Below are 13,060 nucleotides of genomic sequence, written 5' to 3'. Positions count from 1 at the left end.
TAACCCCTGACACCCACACAAAACAACAATCTATCGCTGCCTTAAAAATATCCACTGACTTGGTCTCCACAGCCTTCTGTGGCAATGAATTCCACAGATTCACCACCCTCTAAATAAATTCCTCATCTCCTTCTGAAAGGAATGTCCTTTTATTCTGAGGCTATGACCTCTGGTCCTTGACTCTCCCACTTGTGGAAACCTCATCTCCACATCCAATCCATCCAGGCCAAGAAGACGGGGTTACACTCATTAGCAGCAGGACAGAGTCCTTAACCAACTTACTCTTGGACATTAAAGGCACAGGGTGAGACCCTATGAAAACACTGGACCATTTTGCATGTCTTGACAACCACCTTTTATCAAAGGGGGATGGCATTGATGACATTGTCCTGCACGTTCAACGCCTTCCTGTCACCTTTGAGTGCAGTGTTCTCTGCCTCCTTCTATTGTTCTGGGACCTTGACTACTAATATCTCAAGGCATTGGAAAGCCATGGCTATTTTTTTCTTCAAAATCTTCCAAAGCCACTGGAAGGGTAAATGATCCAACATTAGTGGATGAGAATGTGAGGATGAAAACTAGTGTGAGTGGGGACAATATCTTTTATAGTTTTAGTCTTAGTAACGGTGGCCAGGATAGTTACACAACAAGTTCCATACTCCCTAAAGGGGCACTCTATTCTGTTTAGTTCAGAGACACAGCTTGGAAACAGGCCCTTCGGTCCACTGAGTGCACGTTGGCCATTGATCACACGGGTGGGGGTCACGTGAGGGTGCTGTCGGTGGGCGGGGCCAGCGGGTGGTCACTCGGCCCGCGCTCCCGCTGCCGCCTCAGTGCCGCCGGCAGCAGCGATGGCGGTGGAAGGTTCTCGGGGCGACGCCGCCACGGCCTCCAGTTGCGATGATTTCAGCGTGCGCCACCTGCACCTGGATCTGCGGGTGGGGTTTGACCGCCGCCGGCTGGCGGGTCGCGCCGTGCTGCAGCTCGGCTTCCTGCGGCCCGAGCAGCGGCTGCTGCGGCTCGACACCCACCCCAGCCTGAGCGTGGAGGCGGTCCGGGACCGCTACGGCATCGGGACCCCGGCCCAGACCCTGGAGCACCGCACCCGCCCCTTCACCACCTATGGCTCGGTGCTGGAACTCACCCTGCCTGGACCCTGCGACCCAGCGGAGCCGGCGACGGCCCAGGGGTGAGTACAGCCGATGACCCTTCGGCCCACATGCCCTGTGCTGGCAACGCCACTCCCAAACAGCTGAAATGTGTATGAAGGACCTGCAGATGCAGGTTTACCCCGAAGGGGTCTGAAGAAGGGTCTCGAACCGAAGCGTTGGCCATTTTCTCCGGAGAAGTTGCCTGACCCCTGAGTTACTCCAGCATTTTGTGTCTATCTTCCCACAGCTGAAGTTCTGTGTGCAATCATAATCATACTTTATTAGCCAAGTATGTTTTGCAACATACGAGGAATTTCATTTGCCATACAGTCATTACAATAAAAAGCAACAGAACACACAAAATACATTTTAACATGAACATCCACCACAGTGATTCCTCACTGTGATGAAAGGCGAAAAAAAGTTAAATCTCTTCCCTTCTTTGTCCTCCAGATGTCGGGGGCCTCTAACCTTCCGTTGATGGGACGATCTTTCTCCCGTAGCCGGCCATCGGGCCTTCTGTGGGGGCGATCAAGCTCCTGCATTGGGGGGAATCTCAGCTCCCCCTCGCCGGGCGATCGGACCCCGGGTTGGGGCTTGTCGAACTTCGTGTGGCTGCGAAGCTTCCAGACGTCGGACTCAACCCGAGTGCGAGCTCCTTGATGTTAAAGTTTGTAGGCCGCAGTTGGACCGTCGAGCCCAGGCAAGGGATCGCACGCCCTGATGGTAAGTCTGCTTCCCTGCAGTGGGGCTCAAAATCAGTCCTGGGCAAGGCCTCCAGCTCCACGACGTTAGACCGCAGAGCGACCGGAGATACGATCCGGAAAACGCATCTCTGGCAAGGTAAGAGATTGAAAAAAAAAATCCCACGCCCACATAAAACAAACCAGAGAAAATGAACACATACTTTCTACTTTCTAAACATACCCACAACCCCGACCCAAAACACCACCTATCCATGTTCTCCAGCGATTGTGCTTGACCCACTGAGCTACTCCAGCAGTTTGTGTCTTTGTTTGTAAACCAGCATTTACAATTTCCTGTGTCCACACTGACTAGTTGGTTACCTGTCCATTGTACACAGAACTTCAGTTCCTTCATTGGCATCATGGGTAGATAGAGTAGTCAAGAAGGATTTTGCTACATTGGCCTTCATCAGTCGGGGTATTGAGGATCGAAGTTGGGATGTTATGCTTCAGTTGTGCTATGGTTAGTTGGAGTATTGTGTTCAAATTTAGTCTGCTTGCTGTAGGAATCATGTTATTAAGCTGGAGAGAGTACAGAGAAGATTTATGTTGCTAGTATTGAGCCTGTGCTACGGAGAGAGGTTGGGCAGGCTAGGACTTTATTCCTTGGAGTACAGAAGGCTGGGGGTTATCTTGTAGAGGTGTATAAATCGTAAGGGGAATAGATAGCGCGAGTAGAGGTATCAAGAGCAAGACAACATGGGTTTAAGGTGATGGGGGTAAAATTTAATAGCAACCTGAGGGGCAACGTTTTCACATAGTGGAACAAACTGCCAGAGGAGGTAATCGAGGCAAGCAATAATGACATTTAAAAGACATTTTGACAGATACTTTTGAATAGGAAAGAGGGATATGGTACAAACACAGGCAGGTGGGACAGGTGTAGATGAGGCATCTTGGTCATGATGGGCAAATCGGGCCGAAGGCACAGTTTCCGTGCTGTATCTCGCAGCTAAACGTGTACTGAAGAACAGTGAAAAGCTTTGTTTTGCATGCAAACCAAACAGATTAGATAATACCTGTAAGTTAATACAATCAAGTTAAACTTAAGTACAGATACAGAGTGCAAAATACTGTTCTCAACATTGTAGGGTAGTAGTTCCATTGACTGATGCCATATCATGTCAAATCCATGCTGATGTTGGAGTCATAGATAGAGTCATAGTCTTACAGAGTGGAGACAGGCCCTTTGACCCAACTTGCCCACACTGGCAAACATGTCCCATCTACACTATTCCCACCTGTCCTGTCCACGTACCTTTCTCAATGGCAGAAATCTGGCAGCTCGTTCCATACACCTACCACCCTTTGAGTAAAAAAAGTTACCCCTCAGATTCCTATTAAATGTTCCCCTCCTCACCTTAAACCTATGTCCTTGATTCCCCTACTCTGGACAAGAGACTCTGCATCTACCCGATCCATTCCTTTCATCTGTTCTTGTGTGGATAAGAAAGATCTTTCGACACATTTTGAAGAGTGAGTTATAATTAGTATCCAGGCTTGTATTTATCCCCAATTCTAAGGTAGACTACATTCCACAGTAATCTGCTTCCAGAATCCAAGAATTGGTTCTTTTTAATCACGTTAATTATAAGATTTGCATTGTTGTATTAAAATTATTGAACTGGTACCATCTTAAAAACTGTTGCCTGGAAAATGTAATAATTTCATGCCTTAAACCTGCTGTTTAGGATTGAGTATATAGTTTAGTTTAGAGATACAGCACAGAAACAGGCCCTTCCGCGTCGACCAGCGATCCCCGCACATTAATACTATCCTACACCCACTAGGGACAATTTTTACATTTACCAAGTCAATTAACCTACAAACCTGTACGTCTTTGGAGTGTGGGAGGAAACAGAAGGTCACGGGGAAAACGTACAAATTCCATACAGACAGCACCCAAAGTCAGGATTGAACCCGGGTGCCCGGCGCTGCATTCGCTGTAAGGCAGCAACTCTACCGCTGCGCCACCGTGACCGCCCTATCTTTGTCCTAGAACAGGTCTGATCCCACGTGACTGTCACACATTATGGCAATGCCTGATGGAGGCAAGTATGATGCTCAGAGTCTGTGGATATTGATTTTGGAAGTTGCATCTGGGCCCTTGTTTCCAACTAAACTTCCTCTCATTTATTTTACCGTGCAAGCTATTTTCTCTTTTTTGCTTGTGTAGAAATTATTATTTGGACCTACTGCTCCAGATTTTCACATCGTCCAGTTCAGCCAACTTCCCCTCTGCACTTCTGGCTATTTGTACCAAATAGGACTTTTGTTGCCTTCTTCCACGTGCCCAGAGCAAATACTCAGCTTCAGCGAGTTAAAGTCAAGAATCAGAGTGTTTTACTGTCACGTGTCCCGAAGCGGAACAATGAAATTCTTACTTGCGGCAGCACACCAGCAATGCTGCATGATAACAACTGTGTTCTTTTTTACCAGGTTGTTTGGCTGAACCCAGAGCAGACAGCAGACAAAGTAAAGCCATATCTCTTCACCCAAGGTTACGCTGTCTTAAACAGATCTTTCTTCCCTTGTTTTGATACTCCAGCTGCTAAAATTACTTATTCTGCCTCTATTAAGGTAGGTTTTCTAAGCTATCTCAATTATGTTAGATTTCTAATGAGCAACTGAAGTGTGGTCGGATAGTTTTTTCCTGAAACTATGTACATTTATCAAAAGGAATATATTGAGCAATCTTACCATGCAAATGCATATGGCTAATTCCTTTTAACTTAAATATGTGTTTAAATTATAATAAGCCCCTCATTGTATTCAATGAAATGTACAACATCCCTTCATTAGCCTGAAGAAGGGTTCTGACTCGAAAGTCATCTGTCCGTTCCCTCCCTAGATGCTGCCTGACTCCCTGAGTTCCTCCAGCACTTAGTTTTTTGTTTAAGATTCCGGCATCTACAGTTCGTTGTATCTCTTATTTATAATCACTGCTTTTCTTGGTTCCTAATATCAATACTATAAATCTACTGGCCCAAGGTAAACTTTAAGGAACCTTTTGAGATCTTTACCTCAAAAAATAATAATACTTTGAGAGGTGTGATAGATTAGAAACTAAAACCAAAATACTGCAGGTGATGGAATTTTACAACAAAACTACAATTGCCTAAAGCTCAGTTCCTTAGGGAGGAGTGTGACTAAATCTGAAAGTGTAACTCGATTTTTCTTGACTGCCTGACCTGTTTATTTTCCCCTGATATTTTCAGTTTTCTTCTGTGAATAATACCAAATATTTATGTCAATTTAGGGGGGGGGGGGGGGGGTTAGGCAGTATCTGTGGATGGAATGGACAGGTGACATGAGACATAGGAGCAGGCCATTAGGCCCATCGAGACTGCTCTGCCATTTGATCAAGGCTGATTTATTTTTCCGTCTCAACCTCATTTCCCTGCTTTCGCCTCGTAACCTTTGACATTTTGGACGGAGACACCTTGAAACTGATGGGGGATCGTGACCCAAAACCTTGCCTTTCCATTGCCTCTACAGATGTTGCCGGACCCGCTGAGTTCTTCCAGCACTTTGTGTGTTTTTCCTCAAGATTCCAGCATCTGCAGTTCCTCATGTCGCCAGAAGATTCTACTTGTTTTTAGACAGTTTCTCAGGTGAATTGTGGAATTGTGTTTCAGGTTCCTGAAGGTTTTACAGCTGTTATGAGCGCAACTGAGTGGGAGCACGACGAGAAGGAAAATGTATTCCACTTCAAAATGCGACAACCAATTCCTGCATATCTCATCGCTTTGGCCGTTGGTGACATTGTGTCTGCAGAGGTTGGTCCAAGGTTAGTCCCCTCCATGACGCTACCTTGTGGGCTAGAATATAAACACTCTCCAGCCATTTTTTGTAGAAACAAAGATTTTTAAATTAGGTAAGAGGTGGTGTCTGAGAGCTGGCGCCTGGCCTCGGCACGGTAGAGGTTAGCCCGCCATACTACAACGGCACCTCCCTTGTCGCCGGGTTTGATGATAATGTCAGGATTGTGGCGAAGTAAGTGAAGGTTGTTTTGCTTTTGCCATCACACACATTATTTCCATTTGACTACAGAATGGAAGTTATAAACATAGAGCAGTACAGCACAGGACTGGGCCCTTCGGCCCACAATATCTGTGCCAAACAGGTTGCCTAGCCGAACTGATCTCATCCGTCTGCAAGTGATCCATATCCTTCCTAAACCATGCAACATGTTCCCGATGTTGGGGGAGTCCAGAACCAGGGGCCACATTTAAGAATAAGGGGTAGGCCATTTAGAACTGAGAAGAGGCAAAACTTTTGCACAGAGATGTGAATTTGTGGAATTCTCTGCTTCAGAAGGCAGTGGAGGCCAATTCACTGGATGCATTTAAAAGAGAGTTAGATAGAGCTCATAGGGCAAGCGGAATCAAGGAGAAGGCAGGAACGGGGTATTGATTGTGGATGATCAGCCATGATCACATTAAATGATGGTGCTGGCTCAATGGGCCGAATAGCCTACTCCTGCACCTATTGCCTATGTATCTATGATCCATAACCCTAATGCAAAATCAATATGCCTATCTAAAAGCTTCTTAAATGCCACTATTGTATCTGCCTCCACCATCACAACTGACAATGCATTCCAGGCCTTTGTATAAACAAAAACATGGCATGCACATCTCCATTATATTTTCCTTCTCTCACCTGATAGCTGTGCCCTCTAGTGTTGGACATTGCCACCCTGGGGAAAATGGTTCTGGCTGTCTATCCAATTTATGCCTAAGTTCTTAAGAATCCAACAAGTCTCCTGAATAGACTTCTGATTGGAAGCATTTCTGCATTGCAATGGCCTCGGGTATATGGAAAGGTTTCTTCTTATCTATGTTTTTTGAGGATTAGATTTATTAATGTCACGTGTACAGTTGAAAAGCTTTATTTTGCGGGCAAGCCATTCAGATCAGGCAGTATCACACATAAATACAATCCAGCATAGTGCACCACCTATGCAACAGAACTCTATGTCCAGGTTAAGACTCTACATTTTTCACAACTTTGAACGTGAAGGGTAAAAAATGGCGCCGGAAAAGCGCCCCCTCACCAATCCTTCCCCATCCCACCCCCCCAACAATCCACAGTGCGCGTCTTCAATTAATGTCTTTCCAGATGCCAATTAAACCTATCCTTTGAAATTTTTCCAATAACCTCTTCAACTGATGTCAAGCCTGCAATCCCATGGCTTATGCTTGTTTCCTTTCCTGAATGACAGTACTACATTCGCTATCTTCCTCTCATCTGGCAGCTCACCAGAAGTAATAAAGATTGTACACAGTGGACGGCTTAAGTGTAATCATGTGTATTCTTTCGCTGGGTTTAAAATCATGAAGGGAATAGATTGGGTAGACGCATAGTCTCTTGCCCAGAGTAAGGGAATTGAGAATCGGAGGACATAGGTTTAAGGTGGGGGGGGGAGGAGTTTTAATAGGAATCTGAGGGGTAACTGTTTCACACAGTGGTGGGTGTATAGAATGAGCTGCCAGGAGAGGTAGTTGAGGTGGGTACAATCGCAACGTTTAAGACATTTGGATAAGTACATGGATAGGACAGGTTTAAACACAGGCATGTGGGACTAGTGCAGATGGGACATGTAGGTTGGTGTGGGCAAGTTGGGCTGAGGGGCTTGTTTCCACACTGAATGACTGACTGGCAAGCACGCAACAATAAAATACTTTTGCTGTATCTTGATGCATGTGACAGTAATAATAAACTAAACCAAAATCTTGATTTGAATATTCTACGTTTGCTCAAAGGAATTACCCTATATTCATGAAACATTGACCTCTTAAATATTGTGTAACATAAATTAAGCAGGCTCAAAGCATTTGTATTCTTCTCCACTAAGGTACAAAGGACAAGAGGCTATCTTAACATAACAATTCAAGAGCACTTTATGGCATTAATGGTCCTCTATCTAGTTAATAATTTAATCAGTTTGACTGGCTGCCAGTTTTCGACCTGTACATCTGATGGATGAATCGCAACCAAGTTAGACATGCTATTGCAAAGTACAGTTTTAACTTGCTGTCTCAGTGTGCAGATAAAGAGATGTAAAGGGTGGTATCTGATTGCATCATCTTTATGCCCACGTGAATTGTCTAAATAGGTTTTTAAAGGATGTTTGCCACTGAGTAGGATTTTTTTTTTCATTGCCTTGTGACTTGAGTATTAAGAGATTTCTATTTCTGGTACAGGAGCCGAGTCTGGACTGAACTTTGCCCGTTAGATGCTGCCAGGGAAGAATTTAATGGTGTAATTGAAGAGTTCTTGATGGTTGGTGAGAAGTTATTCGGATCATATGTATGGGGAAGGTAAATCTGCCTTTTTGGTGTATTATTAAAAATCTTCGGTTCGCCAGAACTAAAGTCATAGAGTCCAACTTGTCCACGCTGCCCAAGATGCCCCATCTACACTAGTCCTACCTGCCTGCGTTTTCTCTGCCTATGTACTTTACTTTGGATAGTCAAGATATTTGGTAATTGTTTAATGTCCACAGTTAACAATGACATTGTTTATGCTAAAAATTATGATAACGTTTCCACATGTGAACAATTGATTAAAAAAATTGACACGTTAACAATATTATTATCTGGAGTGCTGGTAAGAAGATGGGGCCAGTGGCCATTATAAAATTTGAAGATTAGATTAGAGTTTTAATCTTGTGCCACATTTTTTTCTAAGTTTAATTGATTAATAATTTATATTTTATACTAGAATTTGAGTTTACTGCAATAAATGTTGATGGGAGGTGTGTGTGTTAAATTAGACTGTAAAGTCATTCATTACTTCTGTGGAGTCAACACACGCTTAGCTGTTGTACTACTTGCAGCATGTGAACAATGTATAACCCAGCCAATGATAAACCTATTCCATATTTGCATACTCTAATTATGTAGCTGGGATTTCAATCGTTGATAAGCAATCAACTAAATTGAGTGAAGGTGTTGAAAGCAAAGGAAAGGGAATCATCTGAGAAAAAATACATAGCGTTAGAGTAACTTGGGTCAGGCAGTATATCTGGAGAACTTGGATAGGCAATGTTTTGGATTTGATCTGAAGAAGGGTCCTGACCCAATCCATGTCTTCCAGAGATGCTGCCAGACCCACTGAGTTACTCCAGCACTTTTTTTTTTGTGTAAACTGGCATCTAGTTCTTTGTGTCTCCACCTGAGGTAATTGTGGTTTTATAAGATCCTGGGTTAATTAACGCACCTGTTCCATGTTTTTAAAAGCATTTGTAAAATAGTGACCCAGAATCAATGTGGCTGACATGGTAGCAATCAAACCAGATTTTAATTTGTTGATGAATTCAAGCCCGGGCTGTCACTTCAGTTGATCACTTTGGAAAGTTGCAGTGCCATTGAGGTGCAGCTTTCTGACATGGTGATAAGCAGAGGCTCGATTTGCCAGTTCTAGTAAACGTTTAAAAAGCACATGCACACAAGCACCGAGGAAATTCTGTATGTTGGTCGAATGTACAGTCTTTCCTCTGACTGGATAGCATGCAAAAAAAAAAAAGCTTTCACTGTACCATGACAATAACCTAAACTAATCTATCAATCAATCATTATTTGTCAAGATCCAAACAGAATCAGAAGGTAGCAATAAATATTGTTAAATGTAGCATTATTTTTAATATGCATACTGGCACCTTATAATTTGCAAATCAGCACTATTTTGCAAAGTGCTTAGCCTCAATGTATGAAGGATAGAGGAACATTTAGGAAAACGTAAAACTTTTTTACAACATTTAAAAGAGCCACTCCAGAAGGTTAAATATTCTTCTGTAGTAACTTGGGTTTATTTTCTTTGTTTGTGATTTTTTATATTGTGTAGTTTTGTTTTTCTGTTCAGAAAGTTCTTTGTTGAGTATATTTGCAGGAATTGTTCGTACCTGACAGGGATAACCGGTTATGCATTTATTTTTTACCGTTTTTCTTTTAAAAACAAAGTTGATAGGGAAGGTGAAGCTGTGTTCCCAACAATAAAGGTGATTCCACATTACAAAAAAGAAAATGAAAATAAAATACAGCAGATGCCATAAGTGTGAAATAAAAACCGAAACTGCTAGAAATATTCGGGTTGTTTCTAAGAACAAAGAAACAATTACAATAAAAGGTAATTGATCTGTAATGTAAATACTGCTTCTCTCAGAACATAATGTCCAAGCAGTTTTCAGCAGTTTCTGTTTTAATTTAAGCACAAAACATAAACAGGGAGTCTCTCAATTGCAATGATAATCACCTCAGTTCACTGCTGGAGTTTATTCAGAAACTGCAGTAATTTTTTTACTTTGTACACTATGCTAGAACAAATGGTTAATTGGAGAGTCATGACCTGCAGTTGCTGTCAATAGACAATAGGTGCAGGAGTAGGCCATTCGGCCCTTCGAGCCAGCACCGCCATTCAATGTGATCATGGCTGATCATTCTCAATCAGTACCCCGTTCCTGCCTTCTCCCCATACCCCCTGACTCCGTTATCCTTAAGAGCTTTATCTAGCTCTCTTGAATTCATTCAGAGAATTGGCCTCCACTGCCTTCTGAGGCAAAATTCCTGATTCACAACTCTCTGACTGAAAACGTTTTTCCTCATCTCCGTTCTAAATGGCCTACCCCATATTCTTAAACTGTGACCCTTTGTTCTAGACTCCCCCAACATTGGGAAGATGTTTCCTGCCTCTAACGTGTCCAACCCCTTAATAATCTTTCTAAATTCCAGTGTATACAAGCCATATGTCCAGTCTTTCAACATATGACAGTCCCGCCATTCCGGGAATTAACCTAGTAAACCTCGCTGCACGCCCTCAATAGCAAGAATATCCTTCCTCAAATTTGGAGACTAAAACTGCACACAGTTTTTTTATACTAAACTTTTTTGTAATGGTGTTTAGAGTACAATGTTTGCAAATCTGTTGTGCTACTGCAAGAAAGAATTTCATTGCTCTGTTTCGGGACACATGACAGCATGACATTCTGACTCTGAAGCTGTTTAAAATCAATGCAGTTCCTTGCTGGAAACAGGTCAAGAGTCAAATCAAGTGTTTTATTGTCATATGACCCAGATAGGACAAAGACATTCTTACTTGCAGCTGCACAACAGAATATGTAAACATAGTTTGCATAGTATGTTTACATAGAGTAATTTGTCCACTGCCCAGTGTACAACTTTAACGTCTTCAAATTGTTTACTCCAGGCTTATGTGGACAAGTTCAAATTCAAAAGTATCGTGGCAGAAGATACTTTAAACTTTTACCTAGACTATTTCCCAGAACTCAAGAAACAAGATGTTGAAAAAAGACCAGGTAATGCTATTTTATTGAAGAATGTTTATTTATTTTTATTATATAATTCCACCTCATCCCTTTCACTGGGGGGAATTGATGACCCACTAACTTAACAAAAACAAATCCAGTTGGTTCAAATGTTTTTCTTCTGCAGTTAGAATCTATCTCCAATCCACTGGGTGATGATACAATTTCTTATGCGTTTTGATCATGATTAAGTCTCAGAAGTTCTTTGTTTACACCATGATTCTTAATTTACATACATTCTCCAACTTTGCCTCGAAGAAAGACACAAAATGCTGGAGAAACTCAACAGGTCAGACAGCACCTCAGGAGAAAAGGAATAGATGACGTTTTGGGTCGGAACCCTTCAGACTCCTGCTTCTGAAGAAGTCTGAAGAAGGGTTCTGACCCGAAACGGCACCTATCCATTTTCTCCAGAATTGCTGCCTGACCCACTGAGACACTCCATCATTTTATGTCTCTCTTCAGTCCAACTTTGTATCGTCAGTTTGGTAAGAAGCAGGACATTAGCATTAACAACTGAACTGTCTAAATTATCTTTTTAAGGATTGGAATTTGACTGCTGGTTGAATACTCCTGGATGGCCGCCATATCTGCCAGACCTTTCCTCTGGCGATACTCTCATGAAACCAGCTGAGAGCTTGGCATCTCTGTGGTTTGCTGCTGAGCTGAACATGGATGCAATCAAAGTAGTTGATCTGTGCTCATGGAAAACCTACCAGATTGTCTACTTCCTTGATAAACTACTGGAAAAGTCACCCTTGCCTCCAGGTATTCCATGATCAGTGACAAAGTTTACAAAGAAATACTAAATTGTTATAGGATGTCATTAAGCTGCAAAGGGCACAGAGAATTACGAGTATGTTGTCAGGACTCGAGGGCCTGAGCTATTGGGAGGCTGGGCGGGCTAGGACTTTATTCCTTGGAGCACAAGAGGTTGAGGGGTGATCTAATAGAGGCATATAAAATCCTGATGGGAATAGATCGGGTGAATGCAGTCTATTATCCAGAGTAGGGGAATAAAAATAGAGCGACTAGGTTTAAGGTGAGGGGAAATAATTATTAGGAACCTGAGGGGCAACATTTTCACACAGGGTGGTGGGTATATGAAATGAGCTCCCTGAGAGGAAGTTAAGTTAAGTTCTATAACAACATTTAAAAGACATTTAGGCAGATGCATGGATAGGAAAGGTTTAGAGGGATATATATGGGCCATATGTGGCAGGTGGGATTGGCATAGATGATTAATCTTGGTCGGTATTGACAAGTCAGGCCGAAGAGCCTGTTTCCATACCCCATAACCACCTGCAGTCTACTACTGAATAGTGCAAATTCATTTAAAGACAGATACAAATGATTTTTACTACATCTGTCCAAGTGAAATAATGTTCTGTTTATTATAAATGGGCTCTTAAATTCAGATATCATTGATATTTTTAATTCCAGAGATCTATATTTCTGCCATTCTCGATGATATTCTATACGATTGCCCTTCATTATTAAAACGTCCAGGATAAAGTTTTTCTCTCCTGTCATAGGGTAAACAGAAGTACAGTTCCTCTTTATCGAGCCATGTGGACAGAAACTGAGGGGACTCGCAAACTGGCACAAGAGATTTTTGCAACTACAGGGAACCAACTCCACCAAAACGTGCAAAGGTTTATCAAGAAAGTCTTTGTTTCAAACAAAGATTCTTAAGAGGGACATTTAACAGAGCTAATTGTTTCCAGCTGATTTTTGAATATTATCTTTACCTATATATTCACATCTCTGTAAACTTGGCTTTCAGATTTAAATCAGGTATATCAATCAGTACTTTCGAAACTGTCATATAATTT

General features: G+C 42.5%; 2 protein-coding genes across 2 annotated transcripts; both read left to right on the top strand.

Moving 5' to 3' along the window:
- Positions 1-851: 851 nt before the first annotated feature.
- LOC144605445 (aminopeptidase B-like) lies at positions 852-1,175 on the top strand (the record flags this gene model as incomplete). Its single annotated transcript, XM_078420710.1, has 1 exon — positions 852-1,175. A coding segment is annotated over exon 1 (324 nt), but the record flags the coding sequence as incomplete, so codon positions are not given.
- A 2-nt stretch (positions 1,176-1,177) lies between these two features.
- LOC144605550 (aminopeptidase B-like) lies at positions 1,178-11,211 on the top strand (the record flags this gene model as incomplete). The annotated part of the gene is made up of 5 exons (XM_078420960.1): positions 1,178-1,189; positions 4,337-4,477; positions 5,536-5,687; positions 8,107-8,223; positions 11,108-11,211. Coding segments are annotated over 5 exons (474 nt in total), but the record flags the coding sequence as incomplete, so codon positions are not given.
- Between the last annotated feature and the right edge of the window lie 1,849 nt (positions 11,212-13,060).

Source organism: Rhinoraja longicauda, chromosome 24 (assembly GCF_053455715.1).
Source record: "Rhinoraja longicauda isolate Sanriku21f chromosome 24, sRhiLon1.1, whole genome shotgun sequence".
Lineage (NCBI taxonomy): Eukaryota > Metazoa > Chordata > Chondrichthyes > Rajiformes > Arhynchobatidae > Rhinoraja > Rhinoraja longicauda.
Note: the sequence above shows the minus strand (reverse complement) of the source record. Positions and strands in the feature narration are given on the sequence as shown.